Below are 27,331 nucleotides of genomic sequence, written 5' to 3'. Positions count from 1 at the left end.
GTCGGTCAGTACGATTGATGTGAAAAGTTGCCAAAGGAGAAAACACAATTGCGATACTTTCAAACCAAAGATCCAAAATTAGTGTTGCTGGGTAACCTGTACACAAAATGTACAGTTTATTATATATCCTGCTATAATAAGGCAATATATTATTGTAAGAAATCAGTTACAAAAGCCTCCCTTCTGCATAAATGAGAGATTCCAGGGGTGTTGTGTTTGCCTATGTTTAATATCCCCAGGTGGACAATCGGGGTGTAGGAACCCGCAGTGGCAACGTGGGTTAAACCCTTGTGCTGGCAGGACTGATGACTTGAAGGTTGGGTTGCTGACCTGAAAGCTGCTGGTTTGAATCCAACCTGGGGAGATCGCTCCCTCTGTTAGCTCCAGCTCTATACAGTGACATGAGAGAAGCTTCCCACAAGGATGGTAAAAATATCAAACATCCGGGCATCCTCTGGGCAACGTCCTTGCAGACAGCCAATTCTCTCACACCAGAAGCTACTTGCAGTTTCTCAAGTCGCTCCTGATACGAAAAAAGTGAGGCTGTAGGCAATTTTTACATTTGCTTTCAAAGCAGAGGTGTGAATAGTTAGAGCAACATTTCTCAACCTGGGGATTGGGACCCCTGGGGGGTCACAAGGGGAGTGTCACATGAGTCACCAAAGACCATCAGAAAACACATATTAATTCGTAGTGCTCTCTGGAAGTAGGTGAACTACATCTCCCCTAAATCACAGTCAATTCCTCCCAAATCCCCCCAGTATTTTATGTTAGTCTTGGGAGTTCTATGTGGGAAGTTTGGCCCAATTCTATCATTGGTGGAGTTCAAGGGGCTCATTGATTGTAGGTCAACTATAAATCCCAGTAACTACAGCTCCCAAATGCCAAGGTCTATTTTCCTCAAACTCCACCAGTGTTCAAATTTGGGCATACTGAGTATTAATGCCAAGTTTGGTCCAGATCCTTGTCCATGGTGTTCTCTGGATGTAGGTGAACTACAACTCCCAAACTCAAGGTCAATGCCCATCATATCCTCCCAGTATTTTCTGTTGATCATGGGGGTGGTTCAATTCCATTGTTGATGGAGTTCAGAATGTTCTATGATTGTAAGTGAACTATAAATCCCAGCAACTACAACTCCGAAATGACAACATCAATCTACTCCCAACCCCACCAGTATTTAAATTTGGGCATATCGGGTATTTGTGCCAAATTTGGTCTAGTGGATGGAAATACATCCTTGCTTATCAGATATTTGTATTATGAGTCATAACTGCAGCAAAATTAGTTATGAAGTAGCAACAAAAATAATTTTATGGTTGGGGGTCGCCATAACATGAGGAACTGCATTAAGGGATCGTGGCATTAGGAAGGTTGAGAACCACTGATCTAGAGCAAACTTGCCCTACATAACAAACTTTAAGTACTGATGGAATTTCTCAAGGTTAACCTGGTTAATCCACAACCTTATGCATTTTGTACAGTTAAAATTTACTTTTTAAAATAACCTGGGCAACACCAGGTACCCAAGCTTGCATGTATATGTATATGTAAGCATGTGTGTATATAGCTGTGCCCTGCCACGCGTTGCTGTGGCAAAGTGTGGTGGTATGGGAAATAAAGTATTAAGGAATTGGTGGTAGTTAGTATATGTTATTTCCTAAAGCTTGTGAATATACAATATTTCTGGTTGTTCCTTTTTTGTTTGTTGTAAGCATACATGAATGCTGCAATTAGCCAGAATGATTAGCATGTAATGGCCTTTCAGCTTCAAACCCTGGCTGTTTCCTCCCTGGGGGAATCTTTTGTTGGGAGGTGTTAGCTGGCCCTGATTGTTTCCCGTCTGAAATTCTCATTTTCAGAGTGCTGTTCTTTATTTACTGTTTGGATTTTAGAGTTTTTTAATACTTGGAGCCAGATTGTGTTCATTTTCATGGCTCACAGCAACACAGCAATAATAGTAAGTAAGTAAGTAAGTAAAAGTTTATTTGTATACCGCCCTCTCTCCCGAAAGGGACTCAGGGCGGTTTCCAATATAAAATCAGCATAAAACATTGTACAATAAAACATTGAAAACACTATAAAATGCTATAAGAATTAGAAACAAAAACAAAACATAACAATTGACTAAAACAATCACATAAGCAGAAGGAATATAATCACTCAAATAACATGAATCTGCAAATAAAGAGGGGAAAAAAAGACCACTGAGATGGAGGAGAGGATGGCCTGGAGGGACCACTAGAACTAAAATGCAATGTGATATTCTAAGATGCTTTGGGGCAGAGGAATAAAGTGCAGTGTTTCAAGTCAAAGAGGTATTATTACTATTATTAACAATAATAGTAATAATAATGACTCTGATAATACACACTACTTCTCTCCCTCCCCAACTTCCTCCCTGGGGGAATCCTTGGTTAGGAGGTGTTGGCTGGTCCACAGTAATTATACCACAATAATGTTTATTATATATATATATATACACACACACACACACACACACACACACACACACACACACACTAGCTGTGCCCGGCCACGCGTTGCTGTGGCGAAGTATGGTGGTATGGGAAATAAAGTATTGAGGAATTGGTGGTAGTTAAGGTAAAGGGTAAACATTTTCCCCTGACGTTAAGTCCAGTCATGTCTGATTCTGGGGGTTGGTGCTCATCTTCATTTCTAAGCCAAAGAGCCGGCGTTGTCCGTAGACTCCTCCAAGGTCATGTGGGATGACTGCATGGAGCGGCGTTACCTTCCCACCGGAGCAGTGCCTATTGATGCACTCACATTTGCATGTTTTTGAACTTCTGGGTTGGCAGAAGCTGGGGCTAACAATGGGGGCTCTCTCCGCTCCCCCAATTCAAACCTACGGCCTTTCGGTCCAGAAGTTCAGCAGTTCAGCGCTTTAACACGCTGCGCCATCAGGGGATATTATTTCCTAAAAGTTGTGAATATACAATATTTCTGATTTTTTTTGGGTTTTTTTGTCTCTTGGAGGCAAGTATGAATGCTGCAATTAGGAAAAATGATTAGGATGTAATGGCCTTGCAGCTTTAAAGCCTGGCTGTTTCCTCTGAGTGATTTTTTTGTTGGGAGGTGTTAGCTGGCCCTGATTGTTTCCTGTCTGGAATTCCCTTGTTTTCAGAGTGGTGTTGTTTGCGATATTTTATGTGCTTCTAATGTCTGTGGCCCTAAGAAAACAGAGGATTTGCCAGTCTTTGATGATGGGAATACTTTGTTGGGAGGTGTTAGCTGGCCCTGATTGTTTCCTGTGTGGAATTCCCCTGTTTTCAGAGTGTTGTTCTTTATTTAGTGTTCTGATTTTAGAGATTGTATTGTTCTGTTTTATTATACCACATTAATTTTTATATATTCTGATTTTAGTGTTTTTGAATACTTGGAGCCAGATTGTATTCATTTTCACGGTTGACCGCAACACAATAATAATAATAATAATAATAATAATGATAGTAATAATAATGACTTTGGTAATACACAGTGCTTCACTGCCTTCTCAGCTTCCTTTCTGGAAGAATCCTTTCTTGGGAGGTGTTAGCTGGCCCTGATTGTTTCCTTTGTGGAATTTCCAATTTCACTGCTTTATTTACTTTCTTTATTTCTTTATTTACTGTCCTGGTTTTAGAGATTATATTGTTCTGCATTATTCTATCCCAGAAATTATTTCATATCAAAGTAGAATCTCACTTATCCAACATTTGCTTATACAATGTTCTGGATTATCCAACGCAGTCTGCCTTTTCATAATCAATGTTTTTGTAGTCGGTGTTTTAAAATCATTGTGATATTTTAGTGGTAAATTTGTAAATACAGTACAGTAGAGTCTCACTTATCCAACATAAACGGGCCGGCAGAATGTTGGATAAGCGAATATGTTGGATAATAAGGAGGCATTGAGGAAAAGCCTATTAAATATCAAATTAGGTTATGATTTTACAAATGAAACACCAAAACATCATGTTATACAACAAATTTGACAGAAAAAGTAGTTCAATACGCAGTAATGCTTTGTAGTAATTACTGTATTTATGAATTTAACACCAAAATATCACAATATATTGAAAACATTGACTACAAAAATGCGTTGGATAATCCAGAACATTGGATAAGCGAGTGTTGGATAAGTGAGACTCTACTGTAATTACTACATAACATTACTGCGCGTGGAACTACCTTTTCTGTCAAATTTGTTGTATAATATGATGTTTTGGTGCTTAATTTGTATAATGATTACCTAATTTGATGTTTAATCGGCTTTTCCTGAATCCCTTCTTATTATCCAACATATTCACTTATATTCACATATTCACTGTATATTGATAATCTTAAATTATCTGCTTAGAACTGGATTATATGAGGCCCCTTCTTCACAGCTGTATAAAATGCACACTGAAGTGGATTATATGGCAGTTTGGAGTCAAGATAATCCAGTGCAAAGCAGATAATATAAGATTATAAATGGGTTATATAGCTGTGTAGAAGGGCCTTGAATCTACACTGCCATATAATCCAGTGCAAATTAGATAATCTGTGGAAGAAGTGAGGCCTACATCTGCCTGTCCCCTAACTGAATCCTGGCTGTCCTTTGGCTGAATTGGTTGCTAGGCGACCAAGTGGGCAGAGATTAGCCCTCTAAACTGGCAGCAATTGGATAAAAACAATTATTGCTCTCCCTCTAATTAGGACTTTATTTTTCTTTTCTTTTTGTTGTATCAACCCTGAGGCGTGGGTGATGGGTTGTGTTGTCAAATTTCGAGGTTGGGGGGCCTGTAGTTTTGTTGTTTTGTGGGTCGCCGTGATGCCATCACTCTTTTATATATATAGATATATATATATATAATAAGTATATATATATATATAAAAAATATATACTTATTATACCACAGTAATATTTATATATATTGTATTTATAATCATATTATTTTCTTTGAACTGGATTATATGAGGCTCCTTCTACACAACTGTATAAAATCCACAGAGAACTGGATTATATGTGTGGACTCAAGATAATCCAGTTCAAAACAGATACTGTTTATTATCTGCCTTGGCATTCTGGATTATATAGCTGTGTGGAAGGCCTTGAGTGTACATTGTCATATAATCCAGTTCAAATCAGATAATCTGTATTTTATAGGCAGTGTGGAAGAGGACACTCTTCCACACCATGCCTATCATGCGCCATTGTGGCTGAGGAGGTTGCTACGATATGAAGTGGACTGGGCCTAAAGGGGGCAGGGCCTACCCTTTTGACTGGCAGCCAGGGGGAGAACGGCTCTTTCTCATCCTCTGTAATTTGAACTTTATTTCTCTAGGTTTTCTTGATTGAATGACATAGATTGGATGAATATGTCTTTTCTGGCCAAATTCAGTGCGATTTGGTTCAGTGGTTTTGTTGTTTACTCAATGGGAAAAACACACATTACATTTTTATATAGATACTAGCTGTGCCCAGCCACACGTTGCTGTGGTGTCGTCCTAAGTGGGTTTTTGTTTGTGGAGGCAAGTATGAATGTTGTAATTAGTCACCTTGATTAGCACTGAATGAGCTTGCAGCTTCAAAGCGTGGTTGTTTCCTCTTGGGAGGAATCCTTTGTTGGGAGGTGTTAGCTGGCTCTGGTTGTTTCCTGTCTGGTATACCCTTATTTTCAGAGTGTTGTTCTTTATTCCCCGTCCCAGTTGTAGTTTTTTAAAGCTGGCTGCCAGGTTTTGTTCATTTTGATGGTTCTCAGGAACCCAATAATGATGATGATGACTCTGAGGGGGAATCCTTTGTTGGGAGGTGTTAGCTGGCTCTGGTTGTTTCCTTTCTGGAATATGTCTAGCTGTGCTTGGTCACACGTTGAAACCTCGCCCACCTGGCTAACGTCACCAGGTTTCTGGGGGCCTCTCTTCGCATGCGCAGTTTGTAATTTTTGTTTTTAGGGGGTTTTCTGTAATTTGGACCTAATTTTATAGGGTTCTTTGATGGAAAGAAATAGATTAGATGACTACGTCTTTTGTGGCCAAATTTGGTGTGTTTCGGTCTAGTGGTTTTGTTGTTTACTCCATGGGAATTATGCACGTTTATATATACAGTAGAGTCTCACTTATCCAACACTCGCTTATCCAACGTTCTGGATTATCCAATGTTCTGGATTATCCAACGCATTTTTGTAGTCAATGTTTTCAATACATAGTGATATTTTGGTGCTAAATTCGTAAATACAGTAATTACTACATAGTCTTACTGCGTATTGAACTACTTTTTCTGTCAAATTTGTTGTAAAACATGTTTTGGTGCTTAATTTGTAAAATCATAACCTAATTTGATGTGTAATAGGCTTTTCCGTAATCTCTCCTTATTATCCAACATATTCGCTTATCCAACGTTCTGCCGGCCCGTTTATGTTGGATAAGTGAGACTGTACTGTATATAGATATAGAAGATACAGATATATAATCTTCCGCCAATCAATATATTGCCAGAAATAGTGGTTCTGAGAACTGGAACTAGGAATCTAGAGATCAAGGTTCGAATCCTGCCTGTGCCATGAATACACAATGGGCAAGCCACACTCTCTCAGCCTCAAAGGGAGAGGTGGTTTAAAAAAATCCTTCTTAGAAAAATCCCATCAAGTCGGAAATGGCAGTGTTTTCTTCTTCCCGAAAAGCCTGGCTTGAAACAGCTCGAGGTTTCCCTCTGTGTCTATGTCATTTTTCAAAAGTAGACTTATAAGAAGGTTAAAGAAGCCTCCTTCGCTAAGCACAAGGGAACGCTTGCTATGAACTCTCTTGCGCCACCTGCAGGCCGTGGGAGGAAGTGCATCTGAAAAGGGAGAGAGGGAGCGAGCGAACGAAGAGTTCTTAGAATCAAATCCGCCATAGAGTGGCGCCGCCGCCGCAAGCTAGAGGGGCACGTACTTCCGCTCCCTCGTCTTGCTCCCCTCCCTCCGTTCTCACAGCTTCCTGCCCGGGAGGCGGAGCTTGCGGCTGCGAACCGCCTCCTGATTGGCTCGGGGGCCTGACATCGCCGCTCTGCCTCCCGCCTTCCCTGTTTGGACTCCTCCGCGGGCGCTGAGCAGGGGCCGAGAGGCGGCGGCGGAGATGCGGCGGGAAAGGTGAGTCCACGCGCGATCGGACCGCTTTTGTTTGGGGGTGATGCGTGGTTAGGTCTGCTAGGACAGCCTGGCCATCCCCTTTTCCCCAAATACTCCATACCTGTCCATACCTTTGCTTGCTGAGAGGTTCAGTGGACACATATTGTGCCTAAAATTACCTTCAGTAAGGTCTGTCGGAAACATCAGGGGAATTCTTGTTTCGATTTGGGCCCCATCTGCAGGATGATGTACATATTTGCAAATACGGCTGTTCCAAAATCCGTCCCAATTGTAAAACACCTGTGGTCCTGAACAGTTCAGATAAAGCATACTTTTTCCTGCTCTTTAATGCATCTACACTGCCAAACAAATGCAGTTTGACACCAGTTGAACTGAGGCTGGATCTACCCTGCCCTATATCCCAGAATGTGGTCCCAGATTATCTCTTTATCCCGGATTATCTGGCAGGGGAGACTTGGGGGCCCTTCCACACCGCCATATAACCCAGAATCTCAAGGCAGGAAATCCCACCATATCCACTTTGAACTGAGTTATCTGAGGCCACACTGCCATATATCCCAGTTTAAAGAAGATAATGTGGGATTTTCTGCCTTGATATTCTGGAATATAGGGCTGTGTGGAAGGACCCTCAGGTCCCTTGCACAGAGCTGAATCAAATCCCACATTATCTGTTTTGAACTGGAATATATGCCAGTGTGGACTCAGATAACCCAGTTCAAAGCAGATTTTGTGGGATTTTCTGCCTTGATATTCTGGATTGTATGGCTGTGTGGAAGGACCCTGGGTTATCTGAGTCCACACTGCCATATATTCCAGTTCAAAGCAGATAATGTGAGTTTTTGTTTCACACAGCCATATAACCCAGGATATCAAGGTAGAAAATCCCACAATATCTGTTTTGAACTGAGTTATCTTAGTCCACATTGTCATATAATCCAGGACAATGTCCATTTTATATAGCTGTGTGGAAGGGGCCTCATATAATCCAGTTCAAAGCAGATAATCTAGGATCAGATCCTGTGATATATATGGCAATTTAGATCCAGCCTGATACGGCCCAATAGTTTTGGTGAGGCCTCTTCCACACAGCTGTACAAAGTCCACATTGAACTGGATTATATGGCAGTGTGGACTCAGATAATCCAGTTCAGAGCCGATATTGTGGATTATCTGTCTTGATATTCTGGGTTATATGGCTGTGTGGAAGGGCCCTGAGGCAGAGAAGAACAAACGCCTTGTAAAACTACAGCTTCCATTCCATAGCATTGAGCCTATAAATAATAATAATAATAATAATAATAATAATAATAATAATAATAATAATAATGGTTGAAGCAGGGTCAAACATTCAGACAGGATCTACACTGCCATATAATTCTGATTATCAAAGCAGATAATACACATGATCTGCTCTGAACTGAGTTATGAGTCCACATTGCCATCTAATCCAGTTCAAAGCAGATAATCTGGATTTTATATGGCAGTGTAGAAGGGGCCTCATTCTACGGTCTAGATCAGTGTTCTCACCCTGGGGTCCCCAGATGTTTTTGGCCTACAATTCCCAGAAATCCCCAGTTTACCAGCTTTTAGGATTTCTGGGAATTGAAGCCCAGAAACATCTGGGGACCCCAGGTTGAGAACCACTGGTGTAGATGCACCCTCTGTTTTAGGGCCCTTCCACACAGCCATACAACCAAGAATATCAAGGCAGATAATCTACAATATCTGCTTTTAACTGGGTTATCTGAATCCACGGTGCCATATAATCCAGTTAAATGTGGATTTTATACAGCCGGGTGGAAGAGGCCTTAGGCTTGAATGTTGTTAATGACATTGATTCCCATTGAAATGTTACACATCATTCCAACCTTACCTGCATGACACCTTTCACCTGGTTTATAGTTTCAAATGTAAAAGTCCACACTCATGAGGATTTTTATATTTGATTGCAAAACAGCTTCTCTGTGTTTTGTGTCTTTCTTTAATGTTATACCCTTGTTGCCAAAGTATCTAGTGTGTGTGTGCAGTTTTCCTTTGCTAGTAACTGTGATTGATGCCCTGCAAATCAAAATATTCATAAGGAGAGATCACTTTTCCCCATCTTGTACACGTGCAGGTAATGGTGAATAAAAATGAAGGAGAGCAACCTTGTTTGAAATTTAAAGTTTATAGGACCCTTCTAAATTGCCATATAATACAGATTATCAAATCAGATAATCCATATTATTTGCTTTGAACTGGATTATATGAGTTTACCCTGCCATATAATCCAGTTCAAATCAGAGAATCTGGGTTTTATATGGCAGTGCAGAAGGGCCCTGAGACTTTGAAAGTGTATATTCTCCTGTCTCTCATTCTTTTCCTTTCTAAGGCCCCTTCTACACTGCCCTATATCCCAGGATCTGATCTCAGATTGTCAGTTTTGAACTGGATTATATGGGTTTACACTGCCATATAACCCAGTTCAGATCAGAGAATCTGGATTTTATATGGCAGTATAGGAAGGGCCTCATATAACCCAGTTTAAACCTAGGATCAAATCCTGGGATATACAGTAACAACATTGTAGAAGAGGCCTAAACCTCTCATTGTTATCTACATAATCTCATTCCAAATAATCTCATCCTGACTTTCTCTTGATTGATATGAGCCCGTGTAAAGCCCTGGAACACAGCATCAAAACAATCATGCTTGTGTACATGTACAAGATAATACTGTGTATGCTCACTTGGGTACAACACACTGGTCTACATTGGGTCCTACTTTACTAGATGTCAACAAGGACTGTAAACTTCCTCATTTATACTTTGAATCAATGAAATTTACTTGAGTTATTAGATATATTAGCATAAGTAGAAAAGCCCATTACATATTGGGTCTAGTATTCAGAATGCTTTGTATGTGCTATCAGAAGTGAAATATTATTAGACCATGAGGTGCCACATTCCTGGACGTGTGTAACAGTTTTGCTTCCTGCTTCGCTGTCAAACAGGTTGCTAAAGGTAATCTGGCAGCTGCTGATAGGCTGCTGGGACAAAAGTGTGTATTAGGAAAAAAAACGCAGGTGAGGTTCTTGTAGAACAGGATTAACGTTTGATAGCAAAGATGAAATGTTAATATCCAGAATTTGTATCCTGTCTAAGGCTATTGCAATTGTGGGCATGCAAGCTGGCATGGTGCCCCCCTGTCATTTCTGTAGTTATTGTAATGCTGCAGTTAACTTTCAATAGTGACTTTGTTCAACAGAGCTTTACAAAAAGCTGCTTTAAGGGAAGACAAACCCTTGGTTTTGGTAACTTGGGGCAGTAGGTATCTGGGGATCCTTCTACACTGCCATACAATCTGGATTATCAAAGCAGATAATCCAGATTCTTTGAACTGGATTATATGAGTCTACACTGTCATGTAATCCAGTTCAAAACAGATAATCTGGATTTTATATGGCAGTGTAGAAGGAGCATGAATGGCTCTGTCACAATAGCAGCATGTCATTCTGGTGGCAAAATTCCACTAGTCCTATCACCTGCTAATAGCCAGCCTTGAAGAAGTATGTATATTTAGAAACCATGTGGAAGCTGTCCAAAAATGTAACTTTCCCAAGCTTTGCTTGTGTTTTTGTGCTGTACTATCCCCCATACCCATGGTGTAGTAGTTGTGATGATCCCAGGTTTTCTGTTTATCCCAGATTATGTGGCAGTGCAGACTCAGTTTAAAACAGAAAATCTGGAATCAGATCCTGGGATATAGGACATGTCTGCCATATAACCCAGCCATATAACACAGAGTATCAAGGCGGAAAATCCCACATTATCTGTTTTGAACTGGAATATAGAACAGTGTGGCCTCAGATATCTTGGTTCAAAGCAGATATTGTGGCATTTTCTGCCTTGATATTCTGGGTTATATGGCTGTGTGGAAGGGCCCTTCGATGAGATGTAGGTGAGCATTACTCAAAAGACAATAGTTAAATCCATGCTGTAAAATTAATACAGCTTGACCTCACTTTAATTGCTTGGTGCTATGGAATCCTGGGAGTTACAGTTTCGCAGTGTTTTTTGGCTTCTCTTCCAAAGGGTAGATGTATCCAATGTGCTCCCAGAAATTAATTACCTGATCTCATGCATTTGTGTACATTTGGGCATCCATAGTTGTGCAAAAGAACTTAATCCTTGAGAGTTCTCTGGTCTGTGGGCTTAGTGTACTACCAAATAAAAGGAAGGAAATAGCGAGATGGCATAAACCCCTCTAGCTTCCAGCTAACGTGATTAAATCCCAATGGCACAAGTGAGTCACAACCTGTTCAAATCCCATTGCTTTTAGGGAGAGTCATACCTTTGATTGGATCAGAGCCTTTGTCTGTAGCTGGAAGTTGCAGCTCAGCTGATGCCTCATTTTTATATTTCTGTTAAACTCATCAAAGCAGTGTCATAATGTTACAGCTTCCAGATGAGCAGGGCAGATTTAGGCCCCTTTTACACGGTTGTATAAAATACAAATTACAGTAGAGTCTCACTTATCCAACACTCACTTATCCAACGTTCTGGATTATCCAACACATTTTTGTAGTCAATGTTTTCAATATATCGTGATATTTTGGTGCTAAATTCATAAACACAGTAATTACAACATAGCATTACTGCGTATTGAACTACTTTTTTCTGTTAAATTTGTTGTCTAACATGATGTTTTGGTGCTTAATTTGTAAAATCATAACCTAATTTGATGTTTAATAGGCTTTTCCTTAATGCCTCCTTATTATCCAACATACTCGCTTATCCAACATTCTGCCGGCCCGTTTATGTTGGATAAGTGAGACTCTATTGTATCCACTTTGAACTGGATTATATGGCAGTGCAGACTCAGGTAGTCCAGTTCAAAGCAGATAATGTGGATTGTTTGCCTTGATATTCTGGATTATATGGCCGTGTAGAAGGGCTCATAGAGGGCTGCTACATTTCTGTCCTTGCAAATCAGATTCTGTCCAATGCCTTGTTTTTACAGTTCAGGTTTTCTTTGGGTTCTGGCAACTTGGGATCTTTTCAAAGCAAAAAACTTTATACAGTAGAGTCTCACTTATCCATCACTCGCTTATCCAACGTTCTGGATTATCCAACGCATTTTTGTAGTCAATGTTTTCAATACATCGTGATATTTTGGTGCTAAATTAGTAAATACAGTAATTACTACATAGCATTACTGTGTATTGAACTGCCTTTTCTGTCAAATTTGTTTTATAACATGATGTTTTGGTGCTTAATTTGTAAAATCATAACCTAATTTGATGTTTAATAGGCTTTTCCTTAATCTCTCCTTATTATCCAACATATTCGCTTATCCAACGTTCTGCCGGCCCGTTTATGTTGGATAAGTGAGACTCTACTGTAATTGGGAAATCTTCCTATTCTGAGTTCATATTCCAATTTTTGGAAAGCTAATGCAACTTCTTGGTTTACAACTCTTCTATAATATATGACAGCATCTTTCTCTATACCATTTTACTTAGAATTTGTGCTTTTATATCTCGAGAGTATTTATTTATTTATAGTGTCAGAAGTGAACCGAGGGTACAAGTTGTAATGTATTTGAAAACACAAAGTTTTTAAAAAGCTTGGCATTATACTAAATGTCCTTTGACCAGTAGCTGGCTACTTGGAGCGCCTCTGGTGTTGGTGTAAGAAGGTACTCCATGGTGCATGTGCTCAGACTGCATTGTAATAGGTGGTCTGTGGTTTGCTCTTCTCCACTTTGTAGCCCCATTTCTTAAGGTTGGCTCTGCATCCCGTGGTGCCAGAGTGCAGTCTGTTCAGTGTCTTCCAAGTTGCCCAGTCTTCTGTGTGCCCAGGAGGGAGTTTCTCATCCAGCGTCAGCCACTGATTGATGTTCTGGGTTTTAGCCTGCCACTTTTGGACTCTCGCTTGCTGAGGTGTTCCTGCAAGTATCTCTGGAGATCTTAGAAAACTATTTCTTGATTTAAGGCATTGGCGTGCTGGCTGATACTTGAACAAGGGGTGGGCCAGAGATATCAATGCCTTGGTCCTTTCATTGCTGGCTGCTACTTCCCGGCAGATGTCAGGTGGTGTAGTGCTGGCTAAACAGTATAATTTCTCCAGTGGTGTGAGGTGTAGACATCCTGTGATAATTCAGCATGTCTCATTAAGAGCCACATCCACTGTTTTAACGTGGTGTGATGTATACCACACAGGACATGTTTATTCAGCAGCAGAGTAGCAAAGCGCAAGGGCAGAAGTCTCAAGAGTATAGGAGAAGGGTATTGATGTCTTGCACTAGCCATATTGTTATGACATGTTGGTTCATGTTATAACTGCCATTTTCAAGCAACACTGAATACGAAATGAGACTACAATATGTTGTGTCTGATAAAGAAAAATTGTTATTGTCCTTTAAAGCATTTACTTATCCAAGAATTAATCTACCCATTAAAGGATTCGTTAGAATTAAGAACTGCACAAGTAATTCATTGACAGAATACACTTGATCGATTCAAGACTTCCACAGAGCTGTCCTAAATATGACAACTGAGTTCTTTTGCTCTCTCTCTGACTACTTCTGAAATATCTTCTCTTCGCCTTTGCTCTCTTGAACTTCCCTGGTCTCCCTTTTTTTGCACTTTTTGTAATTCTATTTTGTCCAACTTCAGCATTTCTTTTGTCAGATAACCATCTTTCCAGTTCTCCTTGGTATATTATTCAAGAAAGTTGCATTTCTAAATGCAAGAAGAAAGTGAAACAGAATGTTTTCCTTCAAAGGCTTATCTGCTTGCTCCTTTACAGTTTCCCTAATGGACTGATTTTGCTCTTTTCTTGCTTCAGATGCTCTGCCCATGACCCTACTGTGCTTCTTCCTCACTACTGAATAGCTGTTAGAAGAACAGAAGATCAAGGTAAGATAATTCATATACAAGGACATTTTACTTTTTAAAACTGTGCTTGACTGAAATTGTTTTTTGGGTGTTACCGTAATAATTTCAAATTTCTAGAGAAATTTCAAGTTAATTGCTTTTATCATTGCTTTGAATCTGTAAATGAGAAAGGCAAATGTATAATTCCTGGCACACTGGAGATGGCGGGATGCTTCTTGGATTGTAAAACCAATTGGAAGAAAGGAGGAGGAGGAGGAGAATGCCACTTTTTGTCTTAACAGAGACTAAAAACAATGCAATATGCAATATAAAACCTAAAGATTACAAACATTAAAATAGAACATTGTTTAAAAAGAAACACTAAAACAATTAAAACTGCCAAGAACCTATTTAAAATACATAACCTCCTGACTCAGTCTTAAAAACATTATTCTTTAAAAGCCTACATTGTAGGAGGAATCTTCAAAAAGTGTTTCATAACACTACAATATGTAACAAAATTTGAATTTTTTTCTGTTCCTGGTTTGAAAGTATTATTTCCTGTTTAATTATGCGGTTCTTACTTTGAAAGTAGTTGTTCTACTCCAGAAACTTCATTTTTGTGGCTGCCACAAACTAGGTTGAACTGGTTGAGACTCGAGAGATTCATTGAAAAATTATAGGAAATGTGCTCTAGGATGTCGCACAAAAACAAAGTTTTTGCAATGTAATAAACCTTTTTCGTGTTTTTATGATAGAACCAATTAGAAAATGACATTTATAACCCTGGAACAAAAATCATGTTACAGAGTGTTATTGTCTGAATGCATATATGGTGGACATCCAACTTGTAGACTAGTCAAGGTATATTAAGTCCGAATCACATTTTAGATTGACCAAAAATGTTTCAAATCCACATATGATGACTACTATCAATGCTGGAGGAGAGTGAAGTACTGGCAGAGGGGGAAATCTGGAGACAATAAGGGAAGCATTTAACAGTCAGTGTTGTTCTTGTATGCAGCCCTGGCTCCTTTCTTCCCATTAGTTTCTTGGATTGGAAATAAACCTATCTGCAGGGCAGATTTGTAATACCCAAGTGTATTACTGCTTGTGCTTCAGATTATGTTAGACTTCAGATGCCATAATCCTTACCATTGACTGCTATTTTGGGTTTCTTGGAATTGTAGCTCAGAAACATGAGGGTCACAGTTGCTTAACCCTGTTTTGTTTTGGCTTTTGTGTGTGCTTGTTTTCTAAAAGCATAACCTCAAGGCTTCATAAAGGGAGGCACTGGAATAGCAATTTAGTCTCTTTTTGAATGGATCACACACCCCTTTGAATTTGAGGACATTTTTGGACCCACCTTTTCATTTGGAAGTCCAGATAGCCAATATGAATAGATGGACTTTTGTTTATCTCAGATGATGTAACAGCAATTCCACTTGCTTCTTGTCAAAACCAAAGTATTGTATGCTATCTCTAAATGGCTCAGGCCCAGGTTACTTGAGGTTCCACCTCCTCCTTTACCATCCTGCCTAAACCTTACGATCTACTATTTGTGCTCTGACTTTGATTTGAGTACATTTGTTTGCGCATTCTGTGTGATGCATTAGCCTGTGAGATATATTTGTCCGCATTTTTTGCTGACTGCCTAAAACTTTCCTCTTTCGGCAAGCATTTCTCACAAAATTTGCTTGAAGTGAGATGCTGCACATACCAATGTATCTTCATTGCTGATTGCAACTGACATCACAACTTCATTTTATTAGGGAAGGGAGCTTCAGAAAACTGCAAACTGAAATTTTCAGATTAAAATAGGAGAACCATAACACTATGTGACATTGTTTTGTTCTTGGGGTATAAATACCATTTCCTAATTTGTTCTATCATAAAAACATGGGAAAATTTATTAAACTGCAAAAACCTTTTTTTTTTTTTTTGCGGGACATCCTGCAGCACATTTTGCTGTTGTTTTTTTTTTCAATGAATATCTTCTGGAGCAAGGGATTTCAAACTTTTTTCAGCTGCATAGCCCTTTTTGAAGCAAAAGATTCTTGTGCAACCCTAAGGAATATTTATATATTATAATGTATATTAAATATAATGTATATATGTCAGACATGGGCAAACTTTTTGACAGATTGTGTTTTAAAATGAACGGGCTGGGATAGTGGCAGATGGATGGAGAGTGTTTGTGTGAACTAATTTAAAAAATGAACAAATTCCTATGCACACTGCACATATCTCGTTTGTAGTGCAAAAAAGGAAAAGGAAAAGGAGAGAAAGAGCAATACAATATTTAAAATGAAGAACAATTTTAACCAACATAAACTTAAGAGTATTTTAGTGGAAGACTCCGGAGGCTATCCAGTTCACCCCCCTTCTGCCATGCCTTTCTAATAATAATAATAATAATAATAATAATAATAATAGGAGCAACCTTTCTAGAATCAATAATAATAATAGCAGGAACCCCAGGGGCCATCCAGTTCAACTCCCTTCTGCCATGCAAGAAAAGCACAATCAAAGCACCCCCCAACAGATGGCCATCCAGCCTTAATAATAATAATAATAATAATAATAATAATAATAGGAGCAACCCCAGGGCCCTGAGCGGTGGGAGGGAAATATTTATTTATTTATATGCCGCTCTTCTCCCCCAGGGGGACCCAGGGTTTTGGAAGCAAAGACGGTGAGGGGAAAAGGCTTTTGGGGGTGAGGGAGGCAAGGGGAGGGGAGAGCAGGAAGAAGAGAAAAGCTTGGAGGGAGAGGGGGATGGAAGAGGAGGAGGAAACCATGGAGACCCTTAGTATGCTTGATGGAGCCCCAAGGGTTCCCCGGAGCACACTTTGAGAACCTCTGTTCTAGAGTCTCAACCAATTCAACATGGTTTGTGGCAGCCATAAAAGCAAAAATTTTGGAATATAACAACTACTTTCCAAGTAAGTTCCACACAATTAAACAGGAAATGACACTTTCAAACAAGGAACAGATATTTTTTTTCAAATTTTGTTACATAGTGTAATGTAGCTAGTGATTCGGAATGATGGAAGGATTGGTTCATTAACATCAGTAGGGCCACAGTTTCCCTTCTCGATTATAGCAGCAATAGAAAGTTAAGAAAATGTTGCAGTAACCTCAGGTGAGAGACATTTTCAATTCAGTAACTTGATTCATCTAAAGTTTTTTTATACTCCAGGGTGTTTTCTAATAAACTCATTACCTGCGGCCTAATCAGACAAGTCTTACCGTTTCTATTAACTTTAAAAACAGAGTCCCACAGAGCCCACAGGCCTTCTTCCAGCATTTGCCCATGTGATTCCATTTTTAACGTGTATAGAAATGGGAGGATTGTGGAGTCAGGGAGGAGTTGACTCCAGTGCTCTCCTTGCTCACTGAAACAGCAAAACCAGGTATTTTAAGATGGGATGGAACTGTTGGATTTTAAGGCAGGATGGAAACTATTGTTAAATTGGACTGCTGTGAGTCTTTCAGGCTGTATGGCCATGTTCCAGAAGCTTTCTCTCCTGACGTTTCGCTCACATCTGTGGCAGGCATCCTCAGAGGTGTGTAGTATGTTGGAAACTAGGCAAGGGAGGTTTATATATCTGTAGAAGATCCAGAGTGGGAGAAAGAACTCTTGTCTGTTGTAGGCAGGTGTGGATGTATAATAATAATAATAATAATAATAATAATAATAATAATAATAATAATAATAATACAACCACCACCACCACCCAGTGATTCCAGCCATGTAAGTGTTCAACAATATATTGTTAAATTCTCCCTTTCCTTTGGAAATGGAAGGCCACCTTTATGGGATGAGGTCCCTAATTTCAGCTGTTCTATGTGGTGAGTTCTGTTTCAGCACTCAAGAGGTTTATTTGTCATTTGTAGTACATTTGAATGGTGCTCTCTTAAATGCAGAGTGAATATATGAAGGAAGACATTGAGGGACCTGCTGAAGATGAGGCGACTGAATCGGAAGAAGACCTTGAATTTAATGAAAGAGCTGGATGCTTTCCCTAAAGTTCCTGAAAGCTACATAGAGACTTCAGCAAGTGGAGGAACAGGTAAGCTTCCCAATGGGCTTTTCTGTCTCTAGACTATTGAGTCTGGTGAATGAGACTGCATGCAGTGAGCATTTGTCAGGAAAAAAGATCTTGCAAGCTGGGACACTATTGAATGTTTACCTTACTAAGCCGTGATAGTGAGCAAGCAAGAAAGGTGTAGCACGGAGATTTTCAAACTTCTCATAACACATCCATATGGTTGTAGTTTGTTTTATTAACATCTAAATTGTTAGCACTCAAAAACATCACCTACTTTTATCTTGTTTCCTCTGTATGGCGGTGGCTTGAGTCAAGAGTTCTTTCCATTCTCAGTTCTCATCCTGAGGCAGAGAATGGCAACACAGGTCTGGATCAGCAATCTTGGATTAAACTTAGTAATAGTATTTAAAAAAAAAGACAGCTTAAAGAAAAACAGTCCTTCTTGTATGGGGTGGTACTAGTACTGTTGATCTTCTGCCTTGTTTTGGTTGGCTATGAAGCTGATGCTACAACAACTACTCAATTGGTGCCAGCTGTTTGAGTAGATCCTCTCAATCTTTCATGCAAAGTAGCTTGAGAAGTTCCATGTGAAGCAGAAAATTATTGTACATATGCAGAGAGACTGTATATGTCCACAGATATAGTGACATTTTTGCCATATTGGGTTATGCTTTTGAATTATGTGATCAGTTATGATTTTATGGTTTTTAACTGTTTTAAATTCTTTTACTTGTATTCTATTATTCTTTTACATGTCTTTTAATGCTGTATTGTTGTCAAGGCATCGAATAGCTGCTTTTTATGTAAAGCCGCCTTGAGTCCCCTTTGGGGTAGAGAAAGGCGGGACAGAAATATCGTTAATAATAACAACAACAACAACAACAACAACAACAACAATATTTTCTAGCCACCCCCTATTTTATGTGAATGAGAGACCTTTTTTGCAGAAATGAATTCTGGTTCACTCTCTGTTTTAGAAGCTGGCTTGTCATGGGTCTAAACAGGCCCAAGGGCCAAAGCCATAGTGAAAATAACACACACATTCCCTTTGGAGCAAACATTTAAAGAAACTGAGCCTTAGGAACCAAAAATAACCCTGGGGGCCACATGTGACTTACAGACCACACTTTATCCTGATTGAGGAATTTGTAGAGTGCCGTGTTATGTAAAGACTGAATCAGACTGAATAGCTTGGTGTATTAATGTGTGGTAATTGAAAATGTACACTCAATATCTTTTCTCCTCTCGTGAATACGCTCCATTGACACTGTATGTATGTTTTTCTTTCTGTTGGCTTTTCCTCAGTTTCTTTAATAGCATTTACCACGATGGCCCTCTTAACCATAATGGAGTTTACAGTATATCGAGATACCTGGATGAAATATGAGTATGAAGTAGATAAGGACTTCACTAGGTAATTTGTTCCACTCATTTGCTATTTCAGATCTTGTGTTGATTGTGTGCTCTTTTATTTTCTCAGAACACATCTTTCCTGCCTTGAGGCATTAACCTACACATCTCCATTTAATCTCTGGTGTACTATAATGCCAACGCCCATGTACTTGAGAAGCTGGAAAACAAAGTTATTATCTATCTCATGAGGCAAACAGTTAGAAGGAACATGCTTGCCTTTGCCATAGAATATAGCAGAGAGTGGGAAAATCCCAGCGTATTTATGAAGGGTCCAATCTGTTCAAAGCCGGGAGTAATAATAACAGATTTGCTTGCATGCATTTGTTACTCTGACTGTGTGGGAGTAATTTCTGAGTGGCTGATTTCTATTCCACTCAATCCAAACCAGAAAAATAGAATTTAATTGGTCAGGCAATCACTTTTCTGATGTTACCTATTTGCCTTCTTACCTATGTTTCTTTCAACCTCCCTGGCTACATGATTTCTGGTAATACTGTAGGAACCAATATGTGTTCCAGCCATATGGAAATATTTTCATATGAGTTGTGCAACCCCCATATCCACAATTTATCTGACAAAATATGTGATTTACTACATTGAGCTCCTCCAATGTGATTCTATAGTATTCTTGACCACAAATCCTTTTCAATAGAGTTTGCTGGTATCTGCTGTTTCATGTATCCACACAAATTCTGGAAACATATACTCCACAGATGTGGGTTGCACTACACATAACCCTCCTCTTTTAAAAAAGAGTTGAATACTGTTGGGATTTTTGTGTTCCATAAAATCTATCTATATTGTTGATCCATCTTTGTTGCTTAAGGCAGAGACTGCTGCCCATATAACTAAGGAATGAAGAAGGCTTTCAGGATTGTGTGGTCCTTCAAGTTGGAATTCTTCCTCTAAAGCAGTGGTTTTCAACCTGAGGTCCCCAGATGTTTTTGGCCAACAACTCCCAGAAATCCCAGCCAGTTTACCAACTGTTAGGATTTCTGGGAGTTGAAGGCCAAAAACATCTGGGGACCCCAGGTTGAGAACCATTGCCCAAAAAGCTTTACGGGCCGATATAAACCATCACAAAGGCTGTGTTTCTAGGCTTGCTTCATAATTCTGATTGTCCTCTTTAAAACAGAATATCTGATGCATTGTTCCTTGTCTTGAAAACTAGGTATGAAATTCATAGGGTTTCTATAAGTTGGCAGGCTTCTTGAAGACGTGCATACACAGTCTATCTCCAGACTGACCTGCTTCTACCCTGCCAAGAAATACCAATTAAAGACTTTCTCCTTCTTCCCAAACCTTTTAATGTGTTGTCAGTTTGAGTTTGTTTACTGAAGATTTTAGGGCCAAGCTCAGGTTAATGTTATCAACATCTAATGCTTAGTAACTCTTAAATACACATTTTTAATCATGAGTAAAACTTGCCGGGAATTCCCAAGGAATTCCTATCAGAGTAGGAGAGAACGTAGTTTGCGACTTGTTTCCAGTCGCTGAATCAGGTCTCTGTTTTATCATTCAAGTTGGGATTTTGTTTATGTGTTTATGATTGTGCCCACGTTTATGAACTTCTTTATCATGCCCTTCCCTGTTGTTTCTGTTGCTTTGGGGAGCCATCAACTTTCACGGCACTCAGTTGGAAGCTGATGCGATCTTAATGTTTTGGAAAATAACGCATGAACAAGATGTGTTGTGTATTTGGCTCCTTGCTTGGTTGTCATGGAGACAATTGGGCAAAGTGCATCAGGCTAAGAAAATGAACTATGCTAGATCAAACCCAAAGACCTTTCTAGGCCAACATTTTGCTCACATAGAGGACAACCGGATGCTTTTGGGAGGCCTGCAAGTTGGACATGAGTGCAATAGCAGCTTCCAATATACGTTCTTCAGTAATTGTTGTTGAGAGGCTGATTGCCTGTGATAATGAAGGCAATACATCATCATCATTGCTAGAAGACATTGATGGCTTTATTCCCTGGGATAATAATAACAGATATCTTGTGGATTTTCAGATGTTCAACCCCTTAGGAGGAAGTCCCAGGGTAAAAAGCAATCTTACACAGTTTCTTCTCTCTATTAGTTAAAATTGCCACTGTCACTCTTACCAAAATTGCATGAGGGTATGAAAGTGTTACTATTTCCAGCCCTAACTGAAGCTCTATATTCATTTAAGTCTTCTTTCGGACATTTTAACAATTACTGTGATATCTCAGGATCTGGTAGACCCAGAAATCACATATTTTAGGAATTATTGCCAGAGTGGGTTTCAGACAGTGATTCTTTCAATGTTTGCAAACATATACAGAGTGGGCTGAAAGTGGCACATTTGCCTGAAAGTGTATGGTTCTTTAAATAGAAAGTCAAACCTGCTTCCTTGCTTTACATCCTCTTAAGGATGCGAATGCAATTAAGGATGAAACAAATTAAGCTGTTCATGTTCAGCTAGCTTAATTAAGGCTTCTTACAAGCAGCGTTGGTTTTTTCAAGATTGACTCCGGTTGTATTAATAGCTGCCCAAGGGAAATGCTTACCCTCTCTCTTTGCTTGCTATTTAAATACAGTGTTCTGGAAACATTGGGTATTTGTCAGGCTTTGTGCATAAAAGTAGTACTTCTCAACCTGGGGTCTCCAGATGTTTTTGGCCTTCAACTCCCAGAAATCCTGACAGCTGGTAAACTGGCTGGGATTTCTGGGAGTTGTAGGCCAAAAACATCTGGGGACCCCAGATTGAGAACCACTGATAAAAGTTTGGAGCAGAACATCACTGGACTTGGAGCCCAAAGTCAACAGGTTCTCCAGATGAATTCCGGAAATCTACGAAGGATGTAGAGGAGAAAATGGGTGCTTCTTCCAGTGCAAATGCTCTCTATACTCTACAGTTGGCCCTCCATTTTCATAGGGGTTGGGGTGAAGGGCCCACATGACTATCTACAGTTCTGGTTCTACGATGATGTCTTGGTCTATATTCCTATCTATGGGCTAAAAACATATCTGAAGCATCAGCTCTGTCCTGCAGCCATGGGACATTGGGATGAGGGACTGGTTTCTTACAAGACTAGAAAGGAGGAAAGCGACTGTGGTGAGGTGACCAGGGATGGATGGGAAAGTAGGGATACAAAGTGTTATTTTATGCATTTACATCTTACTAAATTATTGAAAGTTTTCTGTACAGTTTTAAGTCCCATTTAATTGCACTATGTAACACGATTTTTGTTCCTGGGTTATAAGTGTCGTTTTCTAATTGGTGTTGTCATTAAAACATGTCATTAAACTGCAAAAACTTTGTTTTTGTGGGGCATCCTGCAGCACATTTTGCTATAGTTTTTCAGTGAATATCTTGTAGAGTCTCAACCAACTTATCATAGTTTGTGGCAGCCACAAAAATGAAGTTTCTGGAGTATAACAACTACTTTCAAAGTGTGGACTGCACAATTAAACAAGAAATACAACTTTCAAACCAGGAACAGAATTTTTTTATATTTTGTTACATAGTGTTATTGAATAAAACTCATTAACAATCAAATTCATGAACAGGGTTGTATATACCCCACAACCTCTGAGGATGCCTGCCACAGATGTGGGTGATACGTCAGTAGAGAATGCTTCTGGAATATGGCCATACAGTCCAGAAAACACACAACAAGCCTGTGATTCCGGCCATGAAAGCCTTCGACAACACAAAATTCATGAATGTTTAACATGTGAAATTGGAGGGCAGACGGTACTTTCATCAAGCACTTATGTTGGCAAAAGCACTGTTCTTTTCTCAATCCTTCAACATTCACCTTTGCGGAACAATCTGGGATGGTTGAGACTCAACATTTTCACTACTTCAAACAATAGTTTGTACAAATAGGCTCAGACCCACAGTTTATGCTATGATGAGAGCCATGGAAATGTTGAATTGTAACCACCAGTATTCCTGTCAAAAAGCTATGATGGGCTGCTACAACATCTAGAGCAGAGGTTCTCAACCTGGGGTTCCCAGATGTTTTTGGCCTTCAACTCCCAGAAATCCTAATAGCTGGTAAACTGGCTGGGATTTCTGGGAGTTGTAGGCCAAAAACATCTGGGGATCTCAGGTTGAGAGCCACTGGTCTAGAGCAAGCCTTTTCTACTTGTGATCCCTTTCAACCAAATAATTTTTTTCATGTCCCCAAGTATATAGGTATATAAAATAGGTATCAAACATTTACTGATAGCTAATCAGCATTTGCAAGGCTTGCTAAACAAACTGATTTTCCTTTTTATAAAGTACAGCTGAAGCATTTTCTTCAGAGTCCACTGAGAACACTGCAAGTTGCTAACATTCACGTCAATTTTTAGGTAGCATTCAGAAACCTTTTACCATTGCCATTTCTTTTAGAATTAAAGGGAACCTATTTGGGGTTGGGACCCACAGTTTCAGAAGCAGTAATCAAGAGGACAACATTATTGCTCTACCCTTAGGATACAAATAGTTTGTTGTAAGGAAGCCTAAATACCTATCCCTTGGGCTAAAATAACATACCAGTTATTTTTAATTATTTCTAAAATATTTAAGAGCTCAATTTGTTGAAACATATGAAGGTTTCATGAAATATAGAAGGAATTAGGGGCCACGGTAGTACAGCAGATTAAACTGTTAAGCTGCAGAACTTGCTGACCGGAAGGTCGGTGGTTTGAATCCGTGGGACGGAGTGAGCTCCCGCTGTTAGCCCCAGCTTCTGCCAACCTAGCAGTTTGAAAACATGCAAATGTGAGTAGATCAGTAGGTATTGCCACATGACTTAGGAGGTGTTTATGGGCAATGCCGGCTCTTTGGCTTAGAAATAGAGATGAGCACCACCTACAGAGTCGGACTCGACTAGACTTACCTTTACCTTTACTAGAAGGAAATTGGTGATAATCACTAATATATTTTAGTGTTGGATACTTTTAAAATTGGAATGTTTGTCTAGCTTCACCTCCTCACCTTTTAGTGAATTTTCTTAGTATATGTTACGTACTTGTATCTCAAACATGTGAATTTTATGTCATGTGATATATAAGCAATTATGTTTTGCAATTGACTTATACAAATGTTTTCCTTTTTCTAGTAAATTAAGAATCAATATTGACATTACTGTTGCAATGAAATGTCAATGTAAGTATTCTCTTGCAATATAATTCTCTGTTTTTTCCAGTTTTAGATTATTGTTCACAATTGCTTAGCAGTAATGGAACAGTACGGTATCTTATCTTCCTATTGCATATGTATAATATTTTTTCTTGGATGATGAACCCTCACATTTACTATGAGGTTATTATGAATTGTGCTATGTATTTTCTGGGTCTTGTGATCTTGCCAGGTCAAAAAACTATTTGGCTGCTGGTTAGATCAATTCTGAATTCAGTAGAGTCTCACTTATCCAACATAAATGGGCCAGCAAAACATTGGCTAAGCGAAAATGTTGGATGAGAAGGAGGGATTAAGGAAAAGCCTATTAAATGTCAAATTACGCTATGATTTTACAAATTAAGCACCAAAACATCATGTTTTGACAACAAATTGACAGAAAAAGCTATTTAATACACGGTAATGTTATGTAGTAATGACTGTATTTATGAATTTAGCACCAAAACATTGCAATGTATTGAAAACATTGACTACAAAAACATTGACTACTAAAAGGCAGACTGCGTTGGATAATCCAGAACATTGGATAAGCGAATATTGGATAAGTGAGACTCTACTATATTAGAATCTATATATATAAAAGGGTAATGAAATTTCGGCCTAGGACTAAACAACAAAACTACACATCCCAGAAACACTAAACTTGTCAGCACAACCCCTCATCCATGCCTCTACATTCATACAACAAAAAGAAAAGAAAAATAAAGTCCTAATTAGAGGGAGAGGAATAATTGTTTTTATCCAATTGCTGCCAGTTAGAAGGCTAAACTCCGTCAGGGGAAAACCTTTACCCTTTACCTTAACTACTACCAATACCTCAATACTTTATTTCCCATACTACCATACTTCGCCACAGCAACGCGTGGCCGGGCACAGCTAGTAACTATATAATTTAATGGCAGTATTTTAATGTTACTTCAGAAAGGGAATAATACAACGTTGTCTTTCCCTTGGGAAAAGATATATTATTTTTGAACTTGTAAATGCATCATTAATACATTAGGGCAGGGGTCCCCAAACTAAGGCCTGGGGGCCGGATGCGGCCCTCCAAGGTCATTTACCTGGCCCCCGCCCTCAGTTTTATAATATAATATTTTATATCAGTTTTAATAATATAATATATTGTATATACATATAATATTGATAATAATCTTATGTTATACAATATAATACTAATAGTAATACCATATAATAATATTAATTATATGTTATATATTACATATTATATAATAGTATAGTGGTATAGTTCAATATAGTAATGTATAATGCTAATATTGTGTTATGCTAATAATATAATATATTTTATGTACATATAGCTGCTCTGAGTCCCCTTCGGGGTGAGAAGGGTGGGATATAAATGTAGTAAATAAATGTAGTAAATAAATAATTAATTTTAGACTTAGGCTCGGCCAAAGTCTGACATGACTTGAAGGCACACAACAACAACAACAATCCTAATTAACTTGACTATCTCATTGGCCAGTAGCAGGCCCACACTTTCCATTGAAATCCTAATAGGTTTATGTTGGTTAAAATTGTTTTCATTTTTAAATATTGTATTGTTCTTTCGTTGTTGTTGTTGTTGTTGCACTACAAATACGACATGTGCAGTATGCATAGGAATTCGTTTGTATTTTTTTTCAAATGATAATCCGGCCCCTCAACAGTCTGAAGGATTGTGGACCGGCCCTCTGCTTAAAAAGTTTGGGGACCCCTGCATTAGGGCGTTCCAAACGTCTAAGTGCAAAGTTGCTTTATTCACAAATTACACTATGTAACTATGTAAATGTCATTACCTAATTGGTTCTATCATGACTAACAAAAAATATTTGGGAAATTTCACGTTGATTTGGGGGAGTTGTAGTACACCTACATCCAGAGAGCACTGTGAACTCAAACACCGATGGATCTGGACCAAACTTGGCACACATATCTGACATGCTGAAATTAGATTACTGTAGGGGTTTGGGGGAACTCCTTCCTTTCTGGGACTTGTAGTTCACCCACAACCAGGGAAACTTTGACCTCCACCGATGATGGACCTGGACCAAATTTGGCACACAGAACCCCCATGACTAACTTAACCTACTGGAGGGGTTTGAGGGGTCTGACTCACCATAGTAGGAATTGTAGTTTACCCTACAGCCAGAGAGCACACTGAACCCCACCAATGATGCATCTAGAGCAAATTTGCCCAACATAACAAACTTTTAAGTACTGATGGAGATTCTCGGGGTTAACCTGGCATGATGTGAGTTGTAGTTCACTCACAACCTTATGTATTTTGTAGAATTTAAAAAATGACGTTTTCAAATAACCCAGGCAACGCCAGGTACCCAAGCTAGTAAAAGAAATAAAACAGAGATGCAGACTGAAAACCGTAGCTATGCCTATATATAAATAAGAAGGAAATGAAATGGTGCCATTATATTGACTACTGGCAGCCTTTTTTCGGTTGAACTAGTGCAATTTTCTATCCTTATTCGCTAATCACAAATGCCGACAGCTGTCTGCAACAACAAGAAACATAATATGCTGTTGTTTGAGAAGGAGCGTTGACCTTTCCAAAGTGCTCATTAGAAAGAAATGTGTTGTTTATCTTCCTTCTGTGTTGATGTGCTGCAGTTGGCTGGTTTTGAAAGCTCCTGTCTCACAATAGCTTTCATGGGTGAGGCAGGACTGTGACAAACTGAGATCCCATTAAAACAAAATTAAAGGGTTTTTATAAAAA

The 27,331-nt window shown here is 39.1% G+C and overlaps 1 protein-coding gene across 1 annotated transcript in view; it reads left to right on the top strand.

The window, feature by feature from the left end:
* Nucleotides 1-6,960: 6,960 nt before the first annotated feature.
* The window catches only part of ergic2 (ERGIC and golgi 2), a 37,877-nt gene continuing 17,506 nt past the window's right edge, over nucleotides 6,961-27,331 (top strand). The window contains exons 1-5 of the mRNA XM_003221461.4: nucleotides 6,961-7,115; nucleotides 13,946-14,016; nucleotides 17,905-18,050; nucleotides 19,335-19,443; nucleotides 24,521-24,567. Coding sequence (XP_003221509.1) covers nucleotides 17,945-18,050; nucleotides 19,335-19,443; nucleotides 24,521-24,567 — 262 coding nt within the window. The 5' untranslated portion in view covers nucleotides 6,961-7,115; nucleotides 13,946-14,016; nucleotides 17,905-17,944. The remainder of the gene's footprint in view (nucleotides 7,116-13,945; nucleotides 14,017-17,904; nucleotides 18,051-19,334; nucleotides 19,444-24,520; nucleotides 24,568-27,331) is intronic.

Source organism: Anolis carolinensis, chromosome 5, assembly GCF_035594765.1.
Source record: "Anolis carolinensis isolate JA03-04 chromosome 5, rAnoCar3.1.pri, whole genome shotgun sequence".
Classification (NCBI taxonomy): domain Eukaryota; kingdom Metazoa; phylum Chordata; class Lepidosauria; order Squamata; family Dactyloidae; genus Anolis; species Anolis carolinensis.
This window is presented reverse-complemented; position numbering and strand designations above follow the sequence as displayed.